The sequence below is a fragment of the Toxotes jaculatrix genome, chromosome 22 (assembly GCF_017976425.1).
Source record: "Toxotes jaculatrix isolate fToxJac2 chromosome 22, fToxJac2.pri, whole genome shotgun sequence".
NCBI classification, from domain to species: Eukaryota; Metazoa; Chordata; class Actinopteri; family Toxotidae; genus Toxotes; species Toxotes jaculatrix.
In genome coordinates, this window is record NC_054415.1 from 4,094,415 (window position 1) to 4,116,269 (window position 21,855).

The window sequence follows — 21,855 nt, forward strand, 5'->3', positions numbered from 1 at the left end:
GGCGCTGCGGGTACTGCCCCCGTCAGTTCGATCACGTGGTATAAGAGTGCACCAATAACATCTTGACAAAAGAGTGCAATGGAACCAATCAGAGGCGACAATGGCGGAAACCAGGAAATGATAAATCACAAGAGGACGGAAAATCAAAAAGTTAAGAGTACACCGCGATAATGCAATACCAAAGTTTTTACATACATAATAATTGCATGTAATGATGGCTGTGTCTTACGCAAAGAACCACAAGGTGAGTATAAAATAGGGCACGTGGCTACGAACGAAAACGTAACGTTCAAAGGTACACAGCTGGTTGTGGACGTAAACAGTTGTAGGTCTTGGAACAGTAAAAGTCTAGTATTTGAATGAGGCCTTTTTATTTATTTACTGATGTTTTTATTCTACTAGGTGTTCGGGAATGATTTCTATTAATGCCCCGTAAAGCCAGAAAGGCAGAGAAGCCTCCCCTGCTATTTCTGGAGCGGCCTACTGGTGGAGCCAGACTCCAAAATGTGCCTGAAGTCCGAGCAGCACTCAACCCCAGAGAATTTTTCACAGAGACACAAGCACACAACAGCTCATCTCTTAATTCATGGGTGAGTTGTTAGTTCATTTTGAACGCGTTTTGAGGTGGGGCATGGTGGCAGTGTCCTTGAGCGTGTCACTGAATCAGTTCTACCTCTAAGGGTCTGCTGATAAACCTTAACTTCATGTACAGTTCCTTCACAGCACAGTAATTCATATATGACTCGAATTTTATCCCCCCCTGCTTATTTGCTGTGCTTCTAATCTTTCAGGTAAGCCCACAGTTTGACAATTCAGTTGCAGCTGCACCTCCACTGAGACGAGGGAGGAGAAAATGCCAGTCTGCCACAAGCATACTTGACCGTTGCAGTCAGCTGTCCGGGAAAAACAGTGTGTGCAAATTCCCCTCATTATCGTTTCAGACAAGGTCAAGAGACCAGTCTCATCAGCCCAAGAGTACACGCACAAAGAAAGCTACACAGTCTACTGTTGTGTCTGATGCAGGAAATCAACCACAGGGATCATGCCAAATCAAAAAGGCAGTTTCAAGTGCACAGTACTTAGACACACCAAGGAGACCGTCGGCCTCAATCAGGAAAAGGAATGTGGAGAGATTTTCTGGTGGTGCTGCATCCTCCAGCAGATGTTTGGATCAACCTGAAACTCTGTCTATTCAGGGGAAGAAATGCAGAATTCCAGCAGATGGTACTTCAACACCTGCCTCCAGTGAGTTCAGCACCGGTGAGGTCAGCAGTGTTGGTCCACCACCTGATGTGGACACTCCAAAAGTAATACAAGAAGGGAGTAGTTGTACCTCCTCCCCCTCTGTACACTCGCTGCTGGCTCAACCATGTACACCACCATGTAATCGGCCACCTGAAATTTTGGTGGCTGACACACCAGAGAGGGATTATGGGTTGAAGGTGACATGGAGAAGAAGGAGGGGTCTGATGTTGTTGTTAAAAGAGAGGGGCCATCTCTCTGATTCAGATGTGCTGATTCACAGCTGATGTTGAGGTTTTCTAACGGTAAAGAAACAGTTATTATTCATTGGACCACTTCTACGATCTGAATTCTTTTTATTGAACTGAATGCATTCTGAAAGGATTGTCACATTTCATTTCACTGACTTTTTAGTTTGAACCTCATCATGATAAGCCGAGGATGTAATGAAATAACTCTCTCACCCATCCCTGGTAGTTATTATTGTAAGAATCCAATCAAATACGGAATAAATTAATTGCCGTAATATCCAAAAAGCAGTCTTTTTTCCATAAGAGGGAACGTGTTTAAATTCCAGTTATGCTGAATAGATTATGTTGCAAATCAGAGGCAATTCCTATATTCAAACCCAATTCTGACCTCTAGGAAAACAAGACTGGCTTGTTATTTTTATGCTTCTGCATTTTGAGTCACTGGTTTAATAAAACCAGGGTTTCTGCAGAGGGATTATTTGAACATTGTTTTTGGTGACTGTAAGCATTGCTGTGTGACTTAGAAACATGATGTCTGTCAACTGTGTTGCAAAAAAGATGAATGAATTTATATGTGCAAAGAGAAAATTGAATTCTTGGTCTATTCAGGAGGCAGCAGCTATTTTTCTGCATGTAAAAACTAAACACAAAACAGTGTACACTGCTTAATAAAATATCCTAGGTAAAGGATTTGTTTCATGCTTTCAGAAATGATTTTTTCCCCCTTCAGAGATGAAGGACATGAGCAATTGTATCAGATGCAGAACTGACGTCTTGATGGGTACCTTTCTCGAACTAGTTGTTGTCATGGTTACCGTTTACTGTGGCCGACCAAACCCTTTTTATATTTATCTTTTCTGCGACAATAGGTTTGTTTTTCATGCTTGAGAGGTAAAAAGGGGGAAAAAAAAATCAAGAGCCCTTTGGAATGTCCTCCAATCAACTTCCACCTAAATAAATGGCCGACCAATAGCAACGCCGGTTCTTAGTGTGTTCGGTTACTAAGGACCGAGTAACAAGAGTTCTCCTCAGCCGCGTCCACGAAAAGTGTACTGCCGCACGAGGATCTTCCTTAGCAACCGTGGACAAACATGAGTTACTACAGCATAAGGTAAAATAAAAGATACTTTACTTTGGCGTTGTGTTCGTGTTTGTTCTGTTTGGCCGGCCGTGGAGTGAGAAGCTAACCAGGTTGGCTCTCCTTTTTCTTTTACCCGAAAAACTTGAACTGTCGCCCGCAACTTTTATAAAGGCACCGCTGCGTTGAGCGGAGGCTGGGCAGAGTCAGCTAACGTTAGCTACTAACGGTAATAAGCTAGCTACAACATTCCACAGCTGGAGGAAAAAAAACAAACGACAGTAATCGTGTCTAATTTTCTCATTTGACGATTCGTGTTACTCTTTGAACGCCAAGTTTAGTGAGCGAGCTAAGAGTCGTAACATCACAGCACAGCAGAATCGCTTCACGAATTAATGACCGTTTCAGCTGCACAATAGAAAAGGAAAGCTTTCGTCTTTAACCACAAGAGGCCAACGTTCTTAATTAGCCCTCCGATAAATTTATATATGCTCACTCCTATTCGGATGGAGCAATGATCTGGAAACGCAATGGTTTTACACAACAGTAGGCGACCTCATCGTATCTAGTTCTATAAAACACGATTCGTGTATGCTTTAGTTACATTTCTACCCATCACTCACATTCTTTATTTATTTAACCTCTAGAGAGTCGTTTTGTAACAAATGAACGCATCACTGTATTTTGACGAGCAGTGTCATCAGCATTTCCTTCCATAAAATTTAGGTAAAATAAGTACACCCCACGTTTCTCAGTATGTCGAATTTAAACGTAAAACAACGAAGAACACAAACCCAGCACGGTCTGTTTAATTACAGTGTGTCAAATGATTTGCAGCACAGGTCGTGGTATTCAGGCACTCAGCCTCTTCACAGCTCTGAATAGGCTTGGTTTTGACTGCAGTGAGTGAGAAGCATAAGAAAAAAAAATGTTTGCATGTCATGTTTGAGCATGCCTTTCTGTAGCCTCCGTCTTTAGAGTGTCAAGGCAGTCCTCTAAAGTAGCATTCATGCTCACCACCAAAATGAGCTATAAAGCTGTGGACCCAATAGTAATAAGTAAGTAAGTAAGTAAGCCTGTCAGTCATTAAATGTGAAACATGATTTTTTTTCTGTCATGTATTCTTCATTTGAAAGCAACAGGAGGGATCAGTCCACACTCACAGAACACCGAATTTGCTCCAGCATAATGCACCGTAGTGCTTCCTTTCCTACAGCTTTCTTCTGAGGTCCACTCTGCTGGTCATGCAAACAGGTGCTGGGCAAAAGGGTCATATGTGTTTTTGTGTGGGCATGATGGAAGCTACTTTGAGCAATTTCAGACACTGGAGCAGGGGTCTGCTTTCATTTTGCAGGGAGATAAAAATCACAGTAGCTTCCACCCTTTCCTGTTGCAGTCACAGTCTGATTATTTGATTTTATCCGTTTGTAGACAAGGGCTGTCATTCAACACACAGGCACATAATGCTAAATTATGTTTATAACAGTTACAGTGATGTTTAAAAGCTTAAGCTTACTACATAAATCCATAATCTGAGTGGTAAAAGTCAGCTTTAGTTAATTCATGAGACAGAAAATGACCTAGCCTATACTACCCCGCTTATGTTTTCCACAGATGTCTAACAAGCACTGCAGTTGTACACAAGGAGAATGCTTGGCTTTGTCACTGTGTCAGTTTAGTAATGTGAGACACAGCAATGGACTCATTCCTGATCAGCACACCAGCTGTGATGCAGTTTGTGTTAAAGTTCACAGAGGTCTGACTCAGCATTTGTAATGATCAACCTTGAAATATTTGAATAAGGGGCTTTTTTCTACTTCTACTTGTGTTCTCACAAATGTATTAATTATTATTATTCCTAGCAGTAGCACTGCAGGATTTCTTTATAATTTACTTGTTTTCTTTTCAACTGGTGACAGAGTGAAGCAATTACAGATCCCAGACTGCTTGCTGAGATGACACATCTGAGGAGTGACAGTTTTCATAACAGCTTCACAAGTGTAATGTTGCAAATGTAGTCTTAAAAGTGGGAGGATGATGAAGTTTTCTTGTACTTTGCTACACTACACCAACATTGCCAGAGGAGTGAATATACTGACACACGACCTAAATGAGAAAACGGGACATCTGTTCTTCAGTGGCATTTGAAGAACTCCAGTGTCAGCCTAGAATCATCAGCTAAAAGGTAATGATAATTAACAGTTTCTAGGTTATTATTGCTGACAGCTGAAAGTAGGTCCAAGGCTCTTTTGAACTAAGCAAAATTTTCTCTGCTAAGATTCTGGGTATGGCTGCTGTGCAGTATAATATCACTGTCTTACATCAGCGTCACAAAAACATCCGTTAATACTGTCCAGGATGTCTTGCAGAGTGCAAAGTGTGTCTTTGCATAGTACATTATTGAACAAGGTCAGAAAGATCACTAATAAGCTTCCCCATTGCCACAAGCGTTAGAGAGAACTCTGTTGCTTTCTAGCAGAATATTTATCAGTGGTTTACAGGAATTGTGAGCACAGTTAGAACACGTAGTTGGCCAACTAGGGTTTGGCTGAACCTGCTAGCTGTATAATGTGTCAAGCCCCCAAAAGGAAATTGGTATGATACTGGAATCAGCATTTCATTGTGACATTGTCACACCATCGTCATAAATCAGTCAATTAAAAAAAGTTCTCCACAAGTATAGAGGTTGACCTCTGAAGCTACAAGCAGGGGTTGTGGTTGAGTTGTGATTTACTGTGGTTGTCCAGTGGATTCCAAACACATATGGCCCAGCTGTCCTGAGCAATACTCACTGTTTCTCATGCCCTGAGAGACTGAAAAAAACATTTCTGGTATTTGTAATAGACTCCTTTTCCTCTTTTTGAATGCTACAGCATCACACAAATTTGACTGAAGTTATAGCTTCTGCTGTGTGTTCATGATGAATCAGTGTTTTTAGATTTTGTCTTTGGCGTGTTCATTGCAGAGTGGCTACTTTTGCCATAAGAAGGCTCCAACTGCCTGACATTTAATGGGCAGCGGCTCACATTTCTTTATGGATGCGTAAACAAAATAAAGTTTTATTGAAGGAGAGCCATGAGAAGAGTGTCTCCTTCGAGGTCCCCAAGGGAAATTGTATTGTTATAATACTCTTGTAGTATATTTCCATCATTTGTTTTGAGCTCAATAATTACTCCCTCTGGTGAATGATTCCCCTGCTTATCATCCATTGACTTCTGTGACATTTTACCGCTGTCTCTTAGGACAAACATACACAAACATACTCTTCATTTTCTCTGTACTTTCTTTATCTCGCTCTTGCAAATAGGCACAGAAAAACGATTGGGAGGCTTTGGTCTCCTAGCAACCAGATCAAGTACCCCACACTGTCTGTTTTTAGACAGGGTAATCTATAGGTTTCAGTTTATTGAGTTACCTTTATAAAACAGCATGTGCTTTTCACTATTGTTATGGGGAACACAGACCGGAATATCTCAGTCATGCTGACAGTGCAATATACAGTATTCCAGTCATTTTAGAGGAGATTTAGGCTATTTTAAGCTCAATAAATTTCCCTTATTGCGTATGTAACTCAGATGCCAGACAGAATGTGTATCTGTGGTTTGATATACGCTGTGTCCCCTTTATGAGTCACAGGAAATGAGCTGGAACAGATTGCTTAGTCTCACAAAAAGTTACTGGAAAGTTGTCGGGGAATAAAATATAGGAACTTAGGTGATAGCAACTAGTCTAGTAAATATTTTCTGCTTCTGGGCTCCGGCTGCTTACCTCGTGGTATTAGGCCTATAAAACTTTGCTGAAGTTCAGAGAACATTCAGACTTTGCTCTGTTAAGGCTGATCTTTGCGATAAACTAGCATTCGGGCTTGTCACTTTCATACCTAACCCTTAGCCGAATCCTTGTGCGTTGCCTGAAGAGTGAAGTCATGGTAACAGCTCCAAGCCTCCCGACCTCAGTCTGCCTCAGCACTGGTAGATGTCACTCCCCTGGGTTGGACACAGCTACTCTTTCTCAGTGACATAATAGGGGAGATCTTGGAGCCTGCAGGGCTTACTGCTGGATAGGACTGCACAGCAACTCTGAGCTCCAGTGTAAATGAGTATTTTTGTGATAAAGTAGATAGGAGAGCCCTGGACTAGCATTCCTGAAGCCACATCCATGGACACTGTAAAGAATGGGGGATCTCAGCCTGTCTACAGTCGCTGGTCATACAGGTAGCTGCACACATCCACATATTATTAACTTTGTTGTAGAAGCAGTTGCTTTAGAGTCGCTTTTCTGTTGTTTGCCCTTCAAGGATTTCAGTTTGTTTGTTTGAGTAGGATATCTGACTCCTTCATTGGCTCATACACACATAGACACACATTTTGGCTTTAGTTCTTCAAGCTGTATTGGGTTTTCAGGATTGAGAATTGCAGAGCAGCCTCTGCCAGGATGGAGGTTAGGTCTACTATAATGTTTCTTCCAGTCACTGCTCCATCCCTCCAGCCAGCTGAATGGCTGACCTGCAGTCAAAGATGTGCCTCTTGCTCATGTTTCTGCCACCATGTCTTTACTTATTCAGAGCATCAGGCTGTGACAGTGTGTGCTGTAACCAGAGTTGGTGATTTGTGTGCGTGTCTGTCCAACTTGTTTTTCTTTTTTTTAATGCTATTGGCTTCTTGATTGGAACACTCATAACACTCAACACGTGTATCTAAGTACGTGCTTAGAATATCTTTCCAACTGATTACTAAAACAGCTGAAATTACTTTGACTACTAAATGTTTCTTCTTAGCATTTTCTTTGTCAAGGCTCAGTGATGTCCAGAGTCTACTCTAATGACAGTGCCACCTATGTACTGCTCTTAGTGTCTCGTCTTTATTTGTGATCCAGTTAGGGAATAGTTGCCTTAGGGCAACAGCTTTAAGTTTTCCTCTCTTGTATAGATCTATAGCATCAGCAAGTCCTTAGGAAAAAGAGTGAGAAAGCATTTGTGATCAGATCCCTGTTCCACATCTCTAGAAGTTGCTTCACAGTAAAACCCAGAAGTGTTAAAGGAGAAGTTCAGTATTTTAATAAATGCACTTTGATAGTGAGATGATGATGTTGCATTTATTTTCTTTTTATGAGAGTGAGATGCGAAAATCAACATTAATCTTTGGTGTTTTTGCTTGAAATAAACAATTATCAAAGTGGTTTCTTTTTTTTTGTTTGTTGATTGACAGTTAATAATCGACTGATTATTTTCACTTTATCTGTATGTGTAGCACTAAGTAGCTGAGTGCACTGACTTTTGGCTCAACAGAGTCTTGTTGTCACAATGAAGTTGCCAGGTTTGGAATGAGGCATTTTATCAGCCCCCATTTTGTTCTGTAAGCTGGAATTGCCTGTGGCAAAAATTAAAGCTAATTCAACTTTCAAATTTCTTTTTAAAGTGGCAAACTGGAAGGCTTTTAATTAAAACGTACAACAGGCAAAATTGACTAGGTTCCGATAATAAGATCCCCATTTTAATAGCTCTGATATTGTTTTCTGAAAAAGTCCCTGGTCAACTTGTCCTCTTTTGTTCACTGAATTGACAGTGTAATAAATAGTTTGATTTTGATGTGCAGCTCAAAAATAATTTCATGCCGTGGCACCACCCTCCCTTTGTCACTCACTAAATCCTTACAGCACAGTGCACAAGGTGTCCAGTTACACTGAAGCTGTGCTGAACTGGCTGCAGGTTTTTAATCAATGCTGGTGGAGGTGCGCTGTTGACGGAGCCAAAATCTCCATGGTTACCTTAGTCTGACACATAAGGAAGGGACAACAGTGGTGTGTCCTCCTCTTGTCACCCAAGCTGTGATGGACCAATTAAACATTGATCACTCACAGCTGTGATGAGGCACCCTGTAAGTGTGTTTGTGTGGGTTTCTGTGTGTGTGTGTGTGTGCCATTCTCTTGACCCCCAACAGACTGAATTTATGATAATACTCTTGTCTTGTTGATAAGGATCTCGTCTTTAGTTTTACTTTGCACCTGCTCTACAGCCGTCCTCTGACTTCATTATCAGCTTGTTTGACTTTAGTAGATGAAAAAAGAAAATATTAAGTGAACAGACAGCTTTAGCTTTCTTGTTGGATACAAGCAACAACAACAAAAAAAATCAATAAATCTATATATGGATTTATTCATACTATTCATATCCCATAGATTTTTTATCTTGTTAATTTGTTTCACTCTCTTATTTTCCACATGTCCTTTCAATGAAGACCCTCCAGCTCTGCCAGTTTCTCCTCTAATTCAACAGCAAGGTAAACAGCAATACACATGCTCACACACATGCCCTCTTCTTTCATATCTGTCAGTTGAATTACCTGTTGGTTATGGACAGACAGAAGGGTGGATTGAACCCCTGCTGTTTTAATTAAAGATTATCATAAACTGACGGTGGGAACAGAAATACTGTCACTGAAAAAACATGTGGAGAAGAGGCATTTTACCCATGATGTAAACAGCAAATTTGTCTTTTCATATTTTGTCTGAATTTGAATTTTCGCAACATCTTCCGACACATGACAATCCAAGTGCTTCACAACATGTCAAAGACGTTTTGCAGCTATGAGTCCTTCATCAGTTATGATTGGTCTCTAGGCTACAAGCAAACTCAGTGTGCTTCATCTGCCACTAACAAGTGGCATGTCTTTATCTGGGAAAGCATTCTCTACTGTTTTGGAGCTATCATAAAAACGCCCTGAAGCACAGTTTAATCACAATATTCAGACAAAGATTGGCTCATGTGTATACCTCAGTTCCATTGAAGCAGAATGATTGTAACAGCAAAATTAAAGGAACAGCCTAGTGGGAAATCTCAGTAAACATTTTAGTTTTTTAATGCCATGGTCTGATTATTGGTTAATCACATTAGTTTGAGACAAACGGTTTGTAAATCTGTCAGGCCACCATGGCAGAAGTTACCTAACTTAAAGACTCGAGCCTCCAAAGCTCACACAACACACAACAGCGACTTTTCCCAGGTCTCTCTGTTCAGTTCACCAACACAACTTTCACTCCTCTCGTTCCTCACATCCTAAATGACAGTCTAGTATGTGCAATTAAAAACTATTATCATCCTCCGCTCTCTAGCCCTTCGCCCTGTCACCAGCACCTGTTCTCAGGTGCCATAATGGCCTCCCAGGGGACCCATCTGTTTGTCAGTGAGGGATACTTGGAGAAAGATTTACAAATGATGAGATGACACAGTGGTATACAAGATGACTCATTTTGACGTAGAATGAACAGATCATGAGTCAAGCTCATACAGGCTGTTGGGCTACAGATGACTATGTTAATTGTTGGGCTGTGGGCTTAGCAGGAGTGGAACAGGCTTATTGAAGCGCTTGTGTTCTTCTTGGTATTAATGAGTTTCCGGCGCTTGTCACCTTTTGGCATACAGTGACTGTCCTTCAGACATGAGCTGTGATGTCAGTCAACACCGGGCTTCAGCTCCTCAAGTAATGTGTGTCATCACCTACACACTAGAGCTGTGGAAAGGACGTGAGAGTGACTGAGGGAGATGGGGATGAGGATGAGCGAGTCAGATATCTGATGAGCTTGCCTGAGTTCATCTCTATAAAAACCAAATTTCAGCCCAGCAGAACTTGTAATATTTAAAGATTTACTCAGCGGGGAAAGACGAAAGATATGAGAAATGTCATTAAATCAGCCAGTGTGACTGAATTGTGTGTGAGTACGTGTTTGACAGAGAGACAGGAGCAGAGATACTCTAGGTCTCTGACTCAGACACTGATAGTACAGACTCCTGCTGTTGCCCTTCTCTCTCCTCACTGTAACTAAGCAACACAGGCCCGGTCCCTCCAGATAGGTGTCCAGGGTAAATGCCCAGAGGACCCAGAGTGGAAGGCATTCTCTCAGCTTGAGCTTTGTCCTTCTTTTTCTCTTTCTCCTTCTCTTTTTTGCACAAACTTACTTTCTTTTGTTCTTTCTGTCATTATCACAGAGCGAGTCATGCCACGCTATGTTTCACCAGCTTTTGAGTTTGAGTTTTTTGAAGTTTTGTGTTCCACTCTATATAGCGTCACTCTATGGGGTTTTAATTATACTTTAGACTAGATATTTAAATTCTCTTTACATTGCTTCCCTTTAAAACTGGCACTAGAAGACCGTACAGGATAGAGTCCTTATTGTTTTGTATTAATGCAACAGCAGTGGTGCCCTCTACTGGTTTGAGAAGGAAAATAAAATCTGTGACGCTTGTAGAGATGAATGTGTGTGAAATCTCTAATTCTTTATGTTTCTGCTTTTCTCCACAGTGGCATTGAAGATGACAGCGCCAGTCTAATGCAGCAGAAGCTGGAAAAGCAGGTAGGAAACCAAACTTCGCTCACCAACAAACACAAACAACTCGCCTTTTACAATTCACTATGTTGTTGTACCATTTTCAAAGAACATCTGGTGTAGTTCATAGCTTTTATGTTGCAGCAGTAATGTGAATACAAACTCACACAGATAATGTTTTAGGTTGAGGGCTAATCTCTGTTGCATGTATAAGCCTTGTGTTCTGCTCGTTTGTCACCAAGGGGTGCCTGCTGTTTGCAAGAGTAGCTTCAACATCAAGCAGCTGTGTGCAATTTAGTGATTATTGTTTTTCACCTGCCCAGTCACTTGGAATTTTAATGCTTACTTACTCCTCTAGCTGAATTGTTTCCTTTTGTAACCCATTACCTGACATAGCCCTTCCTCTGCCACACATTTGTACTCTTTTCATCCTTTCCTCCTGAGGCTCTGTGAGACGCTTTATCCCAAACCGTGCTGTAGAGCTGCGGTGTAGAGCTTTGATTTAAGCTGCAAGCCGTACTTCACTATCTCGCACATTAGGGAGAAAGAAACAGGAGGGCCAGATTGGTGAGTTCAAAGAGAGAGGAGAGGATTTAGTGCACGGTGCCTGGCTTTGTGTGTGTCTGTGTGTGTGTGTCCCATGGCCCCACTGTGGCTCAGTTGTGCTGCACACTTTCAGCTGAGTCCAAACAACCTCACTCGAGAGTCTTCCGTTCTTACATAACTCTTGAGGACAAACACACATGCACTTATGCCCAGAGGGGGATGGAAAAAATGAAAAATAAATAAGTATTAAAAGTAAAAGTAAAGTTATATCCACCTTTTGGCATGTTTTTACTCAATTTAGTGTTTTCCCATCTGATTTCAAATACTTAAATGAAAAGCATTCAGACTAATTCCAGGATAACTGTGACTGTGACCGTATCTCACTTGGAGCACACCTCACAGTCCCCCTCTCTCTCTCTTTCTCTCCCTCTCTCTCTCTCTCTGTCTCTCTCTCCTGCTGGAGTGCTAATGACTGCTGATTCAGTTAGCAACGGTGGCCGCGCATACACACATACACACACACACACACTCTGGCGCTCAGTATTTGGCTGAGAGACAGACCTTTTTCTGCCAGAGGATCACATAGTGCAGAGGAGACTGTTGGTTTATTGATCCTCAAACTCAGCTCCAGAAGAGGAATGAGGGACAGGGAGACAGAGTCATGCCCAGCAGGAATGCTGCTGTTTGGAGGAGAACATAGCTTCATCTGACCTCAAGACAAATGGGACCTGTAATGTTATTTATATAGAGAAACCTGTTAACTTTGTCCCACGCTTGTTCAGGATGTCAATGGAACGGGTTTGTAACTTCTAATATTTCTTTCTCTGATATATTTTCTTTTTTCATCTACGTTTATCTCATACATTTGCATGAGATAAAGGTTTGTGGCTGTTTATCCAGTCCTCCTTTCTGTTTACAATCATATAGGAGGATAGTCTGTCTTTCCGAGGCAGGAAACAGGAATACAGACAAAACTGAGACACAGTATTATCCAGCAGACAGCACTCAACCTTAACTTAAACTTCTCGGTGTATGTTGTGCATGGCCTCATTTTTTCATCTCATTTTGGTTATATAGTTGTTATCAGATTGTTTGCAAGGACACATTATTATACAGTATATTAAGGTGTCCTCTATTTTCCTATGTTTTTGCAGACAAAGGAAGGACTGTAACAGCCTGAATGAAGTCACATCCTGGTCTGAAAATGCCATGCACTTTACAGAAGAAGGGAGAATTACAATTGGCTTAAAATAGCACACGGGAAGGGAACACAATTCATACTGGTCAAAGTTTGATTGTATGAAGAATTAGTCCAGTGCGTAGGCTTATGGTGCAGGTATTCTCATGTTTCTTTCAAAAACCTTGTTGTGGTTTCACATCATTCAGTATTCAGTTTCTTGATAAAAAGTGGAATATGTCAGAGCACATCAACACATTAAAAAAATATTATCTTTAACTGCACAATAAAGACCAAAAAAATTGTGAGGAAATTTGTAACCACCAGGAAAAACGTGGAACTTTTTTTTCCCCGGCACCATTGATATGCTTCCTGAAATTTGGCAGTATTTCCACATTCATTTATTACACTAAGAGTAATTATGATGATTATGATAATCCTGCTTTATGTTTTATTTATCTGTCGCCTTTATTTATAAACATCAAGCGAGCATGCAAATGCTGGTCCTCTTAAAGCCAGGGCTCCTTTGAAATGATAACAGATCTAGGTCTGGATTGTAAAGCTCCCAGACTTCTCATGAGCTTGTACATTAAATGTATACAGTAATATTCTTTCTTTTGCTTAAAATCTGTTTTGTTTTTTACTTATTTCCTTTCTTACTTCTTCTGTGTTGCTCATTTTCCCATCTGTCATCAGTGCACTACACTTTTTATTTTAATCACAATCTAGTTTTTCACTCATGTGTCATAAGAGTGGTAGCAGATGTTGCTGTGGTTGTACAGAGGGGAGGAAACAGTGGAAGGGATTTCTTAGAGGCATTTATTTTTCGGAGCTCCAGCACAATGACTGATGAGTTATGAAAGCTTTTTTGGTCTGACCAATATGAGACGAGGCCTCCTGTTGTCTTCCAGCTCACTAAACAGCATCACGAAACAGGACTTGTTGTTGTCCGTTTGACGCGCTAATTAATGCGCTTGCGTAATCCATCGGCTGCCCTGACCACAGAGACTGGAGCTCAGGGGGAGTGGATACAACATGACCAGAGTGAATTTACAACGAAGTCATTGTACACTATATTACAGTAGCTAAAAGCACATGTCAATCATTCAGACGTGGAATTTTAGTCATTCTTCAGTATAAAATATAGCATGCATCCTAACACTCTCACAGAACCCATTATTTTGGCCATTCTTCAAACCCATTCAGTGCACTCAGAGGTATTCGAGCCTTGGCATGATTGTTGGGTTTATGGTTTTATTTCCCCTCCCTCTCTTTTGCCTTCACTTTTTAGGTTATTTTTCTGTTGTGTGAGTCATCCAGTGTTCACAAAACATCATCTCTGCTGTACGTCTGCATTGTCCGTGCAGTGTGGTTGTTGATCACTATACTCATGGTTTCAGTAAAACTATTTCCACTTTTCTATACCCTGAAAGGATTTTTCAAGGTTTCCATTTCTGTTGTGTAAAATATTCATACTTTGAGTCACTTATTCCATCGTGTAGCTATACAAGATTTATCCTGCTGCCCAACAGGTCTAGGCAGGATATAGTTCTCTTTCATCTTACTGTAGAATCAGGTTTACAAAAGCTCTGTATTGTATTATTCTGTGACCAAATGGCTAGTGGTTTTGCTCTTGAGACGGCAGTGTGGTTTGTCTGTCGGCACTACACTTTCCTCCAAAGGGAAAAGTACTGGATGGATTTCTATGCAGTTTTGTACAGACATTCATGGTCCCCACTTTTCACGCCTTTTCTGTTGCCACGTTTGGTCCACAGAGGGCATTGCTGGAACAGAAGCAGCGGCGGAAGCGTCAAGAACCTCTGATGGTCCAGCCCAACACAGAGGCTCGGCCTCGGCGCTCCAGGACACGGCGCAATGAGGAGCAGGCCCCACTGGTGGAGTCTCAACTCAGTGTCATCAACGATGTCATCATGGATGGTGAGGGAAACACAAACACCTGCCGGAACTAATCATCAAACACCCACTGCGGTTTTTCATGTTGAATCAGTTGTGTGGGGTGTTTGGTTTGAGGATTAAAAAACTCGATATTCTCCATTTTCTACCTTGTTGCTGCTGTGTCTGAACGGAGGGTGAAATGTTTGTCTGCGAGGGTAGGATGATCACAGAGATAGCCGCCAGAGTACCGCATCACTTAAAAGGGTTAGTTGTGAGATCAAGCAACAATAAGCTGTTGTTTGCTGCTCTGCTACACAGCATGATGAGGGGAATATATTAAAGATAATGCAGTAAAGGGTAGTGCTGTGTTGTACAATGTCAGTGCTCTCACTGCAGTACAGTTTTATACACCAATCATGTATTACGTACCTAACAGAAACACCACAGGCAAGTCTTTAATTAAAGTATTGCAGCTTTGTCCAGCAGAGCTCAGACACTGTTCAGCGTAATTTGCACAACATGAAAACATCAGCAACTAAGGTTTCATCTGACTGACTTACAACTGTCTTCACTGACTGTAGGTATTGATGGCCCAGCAGCCTTCATGGGCTCAGAAGCCCCTGATCTGGGAATGAAAATCCAAATCCTGTCTGTGAGCCAGTCCCAGTCCCAGCCCCAGTCCCAGTCCCAGTCTCAGTCTCAGTTCCAACTTCAATCCCAGCCCCAGTCTCCTGCTGCTGAGGAACCCGAGCGAGATGGAGACACTGAGACATTGCTAGAGCCCAAGACGGATATCCATGAATTACTGCAGAAACAAGGTGAGTCCTGGCAGAGCTTAGCACCTGGGCTTTAAACAAAGGGTTAGAGCACATGGGAGACGATGGAGTTTTTCCTTGGCAGTGAAGCTGATTGTGAACATATTTGAACAACAGCAAAACAAGAAAAAATATCTTTTAACAAACTCTTGGATTTTGGTCATAGTCTGAGGCTGAATTCTGTGCACTTATGTGACTGTGCATGTATGCGATTGGCCAACGCATTGCCTTGCCTGGATGATGCCATGTTGCATCATGTTTGCTGTCCTCCAGCAGAGATAAGAGACGGGAGAAGTTATTCAGATCAGGATGACAGTAATTCAGATAAACAGTCATCATGATGAGTGCATTTAGTATTAATCTGCTTTTTGTCAAACCACTTTAAACCACTCCAGATTAGCACCTATTGTTAAACAAAGTCAGACTTTTTGACATCCTTAGACTTTGAAGCACTCTCCTGCTGCAGTATGAAATAGGGATACAAACAGTGGTGTGATTGATGGTGACGCAGTGAGAAATGGGTCATTTAATAATAGGCCAGAGCATTGTTCACACTGCTGTGCTCATCTATGGCATCATTATAGCTACTGCCACCCACACTCACCAGCCAGTTGGCAGGGATTTATAAAGTTTATGGAAGGTGTATTAAAATCTAGCCCAGAGTGGTTGTGTACTTTTTTTCTGTCTACTTGCCACTGCACAGCAAAAACAAGTTTCTCAGTCCTAAAAAATGTTAACTATCAATGCTACTGTTAAAATGGTTCTACTCGTGTTATATAATTTTGGCATTTTTGAACCACTCTGTCAACTGGAGTTGTATCCAAAGGCTGAGGATATGAAATTAGAAGGCTGTTAGGTATTTTTATTCAAACTGAATCATGGGTCAAATGATTAAAAGCTGCCCTAGTTACCATATCTTTCTCTGGGCTTTAGTATGATGTGATGTCGCAGTGGAAAATGTCATCGTCCCTCTCAATAATGCAGGGCCTCATTGTTAATGTCAGCCCAGTTTAGCATAGGAATATGTCCTCAGGAGTTCCAGCAGGTATTTTTGGCCTGCCGTCCTTGCATATCACTCTGACCCCCGAGGAAATGGAAGAAATAGAAATTTTGAGGTACATTCATATTTGATCAGCTCATTCAGTCAAAATCTGTATTTCTGGCTGTGAACTAAAAGTTATAATATTCTTGCTGCTTGGAAATTATAATGTGGATGTGTGTCTTCTTTGGTTTTATTTAGTGGGTTCTTGGTTAGTCCATTATGAGTCCTCTCTGACATTTCCAGATGGTTGATTTCATAAGCCACTGGCTCACACAAGTTTGTTTGGTGTTTTAATTGGAGCCCTGGAGTCACTGTTAAAGTGAAGCTAACATTTGCAATCTGTATTTCATGATAACTCGTACTTTCTCTCAGGGATAGCTGCATATCCAGGGTACATCTCTTGTAAATACCCCAGTATAAATATTGTGTTTGGCTGTGTTCTCTGTTGCATTATTCACCTTGTGCAATATGGCATGGGCCAGTGCCTTCACACTCTTAGCTCATTCTAATCTGCCAAAGATATGTTAGTCCTGGTGATTTGTATCAGGAGGAAGTGGCAGAGATGTCTGGGGTTTTGTGGGCTCAGAGCTGAAGATTGGCTTATATTAATTAGGCAGACTTCTGCAACATGCTCTATGGTTTTATATCAGCCACATTAATATCATTAATGTAATTTCTGGTCAAGCATTTGATTCACAAGTTACATTTTAATCACAGTTAAAAATGTTCCAACAGTACAAATTCTTAACACTTCTTAAAACACTTCAAAATTTTGGACGACACAATTTCCCCTGCTTACCGAGATGTTTCCATGCCAGTGGACTGCTGTCGCTTTTTGACAGCACGTTCAAATGGACTAAAGCTGCAGCCAAGAGTTGCATGCTGGCTGATAAATCCAATTATCAGTGAAGAGACAGATGTCTCAAGCAGTCTAAACTGGCTGCAGTCAGCTAGACCCATTTTACATCTGCATGACTGTGTGACTGCATGGAGCTGTCTCTGCACAAGTATATATATATATGTGTGTGTGTGTGTACAAGCCATGGAGGGACGTTATCCTTGCAGGAAGTGACTAATAAAAAGATGTACTGCCTGTGACAGGTAGCGCTTCAGTTGAGGCCATTAGCCAAATGTGACCTTTTGGTAGGGTGAGCAGAGCCTGACTGAATTATAACGTTGTTCTCAGTTAGATTAACAAGTCTTCATTCTTTCACTTTCTTCCTCTGCTGCTAAAGAGTTGAAACCAGTCTCCCCCGTGTAAAGAAATACCCCTCTGAATATTTCAGAGAAAAATAAAAGGGAGTGATTGTAGCTGTACAATGCACTAATTTATGCTTCAGCTATTGCTTAAGCATTGCATCAGTTCTTGAGAAAATTGGCATCACATATCAAAGACCACAGATGAACCACAAAACTTGAAATGTACCTTAGGGACAATGTTGTACCAAAACTGAACAAACCCTTGGGAAGAAATAAAATGAAGTCTTTGAGTCTCTTTTGTAGTTGGGGATATACACAGAGCCTCTGGGATTCGTTTTCCTTCTCTGTCTTGTGTGAAAAAGCTTCGTATCTTTAAAGCTTTCTCACACTTTTGCCTCTACTCCCTCACCAGGTCTGTCTGGCAGTATGAACTTCGATGAAGCCAGCGAGCATGAGGATGATGTGGAGGAAGAACGGTCACGTTCTCTGTCCCCTCACACGGACACCACAAGACCTGCCTCTGCTGCCAGTGGCAAGGATGTTTCAGTGAGTTGCCCAATAAATCTACTCACCAACAAGGCTATAATATAACACACCTCTGCATAATATCAATCCAAATGCCAATCTCTTATAATTTGCAAAATACCATGTGAAAAAGCATCTTCACCAACGTTCACGTGTCTCACTACCCAGGAGGTTGTAACCCCAGGATCACCCACAGCAGAGAGCTCGCTCATTGATGTGGCTAATCTGGAGGAGTTTGTCCTGCGTCCAGCTCCACGTGGCATCACTGTTAAATGTCGAATCACTCGGGACAAGAAGGGTATGGACCGTGGCCTCTATCCCACCTACTTCATGCACATGGAGAGAGAGGATGGCAAGAGGGTGAGTGTGGGCCAAGTCATTGTAAGGAACTGTTATGTGGTTATTGTTATGTACGCGAGGAGCATGTTTTTGAAATATATACAAAAAAAAGCTACGATACCTAAAAACACAATACTTGAAATTTAAAGGGAAATCTCTCTCTTTCCAGGTGTTTCTGCTGGCAGGAAGGAAGAGGAAGAAAAGTAAGACGTCCAACTACCTTATTTCAGTGGATGCCACTGATCTGTCACGAGAGGGAGAGAGCTTCATCGGTAAACTGAGGTAAAGCCACAGTTACTCTTAGATCTACCTATGTCAATGGAGGATTACATCGTCACTTCTTGCTGCTGCTTTGATTGGGTAAACTGGGTACAAAGCATTGAATTGCACCTTTTAGCAGGCATGTTTGGTTGGTTTTTAAGACAAGCCAAGCACAGCGCTTTGACTTCTGTCTTTCCACATGACTCAGATGTTAAAAATGCTGCCAGCAGCTGAAAACTGTGAAGTGAACGTTTCATCACCAGTGTGTGTTCTCAACAGGTCCAACCTCATGGGCACCAAATTCACAGTTTACGACAACGGCACCAATCCCTGCAAAAACCCCGGGGCTCTGCTGGAAGAGAGCAACACACGACAGGAACTGGCTGCCATCTGCTATGTGAGTGAATGAGAAAGACAAGCTGTGTGTGTAGCGTGTCCCCTGTTCATTCGTTATATTAAGGGAAATTGTCACACTCTCACACTTCCATTTGGCAGGAAACCAACGTGCTGGGATTCAAGGGACCACGCAAGATGACTGTAATCATCCCGGGCATGAACATGAACTTTGAAAGAGTTCCCGTAAGACCTCAGAATGTGAGTCGATGGTCCTTGAATACACCTTAATATTTTAAATATGTATATGAATGTATTTTCAGCTTTAAAAACCTATACAAACATGTTGTATAGCTGTTTACCTGCAGTCAGTTGTATGTAAAATATGCGTGTATGACAGGAGCAGGAGAGTCTCCTCAGCAGGTGGCACAGTCACTCACTGGACAACCTGATAGAGTTACACAACAAGGCCCCGGTGTGGAACGATGACACGCAGTCTTATGTGCTCAACTTCCACGGCCGTGTCACTCAAGCTTCAGTCAAAAACTTTCAAATAGTTCACGACAACGACCGTAAGTATCTCCCTCTCTTGGTACATTCCTTTTACACCAGCTCATGTTTCATTCGGACATCTTTGTTGCTGAGCAGTTTATTCCTTGGTGCCCCATATAAGTTAGGATCTTTGGCTCAGTTTAATTTTTTGGGTTGTTCAGTCAGTTGACTTCTGTCAACATATTTCTCTTTTCCTCTCATTACATATTTTCTGCACTGTTCGTGCTCACATTCGTAATCAGTGTATGACTGACTCTGTTTCCCCTCACTCTAGCTGACTACATTGTCATGCAGTTCGGCAGAGTGGCTGAAGACATCTTCACGCTGGACTACAACTACCCCATGTGTGCTCTTCAAGCCTTTGCCATTGGCCTTTCGAGCTTTGACAGCAAGTTGGCCTGTGAATGAACCACGAGTTTTACTTCCACGCCCGCACCTCTCCCACCTGTCCTCAGATCTCTTCTCACGGAGAAGTCGACAAGCCACACTGCTTACATCATCAGGAATCAGTTCACAAAAGGTGAAAGGAAACACACGAGGCTGACACAAGGACGTTTGTCAGGTGCTCTGTTGGCAAATCCAACAACTCTCTTTTTTTCATGCTATTTTACACTTTTACTGCATTATTTCAATATCATTTATACATGATGGGTACATCATGTACAGTATATGTGTATATGTACATATGTATACAAACTAAGAGGGAAAAACAAAGTAAAGCACATGGCTCTCATCTGTGCTGGAGACAGGTGCTCTTATTAGACAGTGCACAAAGATGTTAAAGGCTTATGTTAAATGTATGGCCCTGTTTGAAGATATGTGATAGCTGTGTTAATCGTATCATTTCTGTTGCCTTTAAATTTCATCAGCGAATTTCTAAGATGTTAATGGCAGCTTAGATGTCACTCCACAAAGCATAAACCATTTTGAATCACAAAACAACAGGACCTCTCCTCTGGTGCCACCTGCTGGCCAAACTTTAGATTGTTTTTTTTGTTTTTTTTTAAAGTAATGATGAACTAAGAAAAGTGTTGTTTTGTTTTTCATCCATCCAACATTTCCTTCTCTGGTGAATAATGAACTTTACAGTCTTGCCGCCAGTGTGGCTATAAAATTTTAATCTTGTTTACGTCTTCAAATGTGACTGTATAATTTAATCTGCCATCTACACCATCTACTAATTTTGACATCATTCTCTATTATAATGTTGTCATCCTTCTTTTTTATTCTTGTGTGGAAGGTGCATTATTCAGAACAGACCTGTCTTATGTTTGTTTGTTTTTTTGTTTTTGTGATTGTGTAATTTTTATCTTGTGACTGTGATTTGCCTTTGTTTTAAAGTGGGATTACCATAAAAAGAAATCTAACATGGAATTGCACAATTTAAGAGAAGATATATATATATACTATATATAAAAGACAAGGTAATGCCTTCTTATTTGACTTATTCTTGCTGTCCTTAACATAAAATGCTAAGTGTCATTTCAAGATAAGAAATTTTAAAATAAAGGATGGAACTTATGCATTGATACATTAGCTATATCATATTAATGGCTACAGTACAGTACAGAGATCGCCTGACTGTCCACATCTCGACTGGCTCAACATCTAACTCTTCATCTGCTCCCTTTTGAATTATAAAAATTAAAAGTTAAGGGAAAAACAATAAAGGGAAATCAGTAAGGGGCAGTATAGTTTACAAGATGTTACGTCACCATTTAATGTCTCTAATTGTCTATTCAGTGCACTGTGTGTCTGTGATAGATGTGATTGCTTTTGGGGCAGGCCTTCTCTGCTCTGGATGGCCTGTCAAGAGCCTTACATGATTTATACTGCTCCTTTACATACAAACTCAAATATCTGGTTTTAAAGGAATTAATGTTATAAATATTTTCAGAATAACTGTGTGCCAGTAGTTTCTGGAAATCCTGTTTTTTTACTCAAAATATTATGAAGAAAGAGTGCAATGGAGTTTTGAAGAGAGAAAAAAGATGTGTATATTTTGAAATATATACTTTTACTGCAAGAGACTTTGGTGAAACACATTCCAGTCTGACATTTGAAAACCATACAATCAGGTATGTGGCTGTTTTTCAACAGATAAAAAATATGACAAACTTGTTTATCATATTAATACAGTGAGAGATGAATGTATTCAGTGAACACTTTATTTTCATAAACGTGACAGATTTGAACACCAGAAAAACAAAAGTGCTTATTTCCATCAATGTAAAACGTTTAAATAACCAAAATAAAGACATTTTGAAAACTAAAAT

General features: G+C 41.0%; 2 protein-coding genes across 5 annotated transcripts; both read left to right on the forward strand.

Annotated features, from left to right (window-relative positions):
* The first annotated feature begins 101 nt into the window (after nucleotides 1–101).
* Nucleotides 102–2,189, forward strand: rhno1 (RAD9-HUS1-RAD1 interacting nuclear orphan 1). 2 transcript variants are annotated; one of them, XM_041029730.1, is made up of 3 exons: nucleotides 102–244; nucleotides 403–590; nucleotides 792–2,189. In XM_041029730.1, exons 2-3 carry the CDS (start codon nucleotides 426–428, stop codon nucleotides 1,527–1,529), a joined length of 903 nt encoding a protein of 300 aa, XP_040885664.1. In that variant the 5' UTR covers nucleotides 102–244; nucleotides 403–425; the 3' UTR covers nucleotides 1,530–2,189. The 2 variants fall into 2 exon arrangements, with proteins under 2 accessions (XP_040885664.1, XP_040885665.1); XM_041029731.1 differs by having other exon boundaries at nucleotides 104–150.
* Nucleotides 2,190–2,533: 344 nt separating this feature from the next.
* zmp:0000000711 (tubby-related protein 3) lies at nucleotides 2,534–21,829 on the forward strand. 3 transcript variants are annotated; one of them, XM_041030158.1, is made up of 12 exons: nucleotides 2,534–2,604; nucleotides 8,808–8,849; nucleotides 10,869–10,920; nucleotides 14,392–14,554; nucleotides 15,094–15,330; nucleotides 17,982–18,115; nucleotides 18,263–18,454; nucleotides 18,603–18,715; nucleotides 18,974–19,091; nucleotides 19,190–19,288; nucleotides 19,428–19,599; nucleotides 19,854–21,829. In XM_041030158.1, the coding sequence occupies exons 1-12, from the start codon at nucleotides 2,585–2,587 to the stop codon at nucleotides 19,985–19,987; spliced, it is 1,476 nt and encodes a 491-aa protein (XP_040886092.1). In that variant the 5' UTR covers nucleotides 2,534–2,584; the 3' UTR covers nucleotides 19,988–21,829. The 3 variants fall into 3 exon arrangements, with proteins under 3 accessions (XP_040886092.1, XP_040886091.1, XP_040886093.1); XM_041030157.1 differs by lacking the exon at nucleotides 2,534–2,604 and adding an exon at nucleotides 6,730–6,785; XM_041030159.1 differs by lacking the exons at nucleotides 2,534–2,604; nucleotides 8,808–8,849; nucleotides 10,869–10,920 and adding an exon at nucleotides 11,951–12,237.
* Nucleotides 21,830–21,855: the final 26 nt, after the last annotated feature.

Coding starts and splice junctions, on each gene's coding strand:
- zmp:0000000711 (XM_041030157.1), top strand. CDS start 6,730: ATGGACACTGTAAAGAATGGGGGATCTCAGCCTGTCTACAGTCGCTGG. Junction 18,716..18,973: donor AGCTTCATCGGTAAACTGAG/GTAAAGCCACAG, acceptor TGTTCTCAACAG/GTCCAACCTCATGGGCACCA. Junction 19,092..19,189: donor AACTGGCTGCCATCTGCTAT/GTGAGTGAATGA, acceptor TCCATTTGGCAG/GAAACCAACGTGCTGGGATT.
- rhno1 (XM_041029730.1), top strand. CDS start 426: ATGCCCCGTAAAGCCAGAAAGGCAGAGAAGCCTCCCCTGCTATTTCTG. Junction 591..791: donor GCTCATCTCTTAATTCATGG/GTGAGTTGTTAG, acceptor CTAATCTTTCAG/GTAAGCCCACAGTTTGACAA.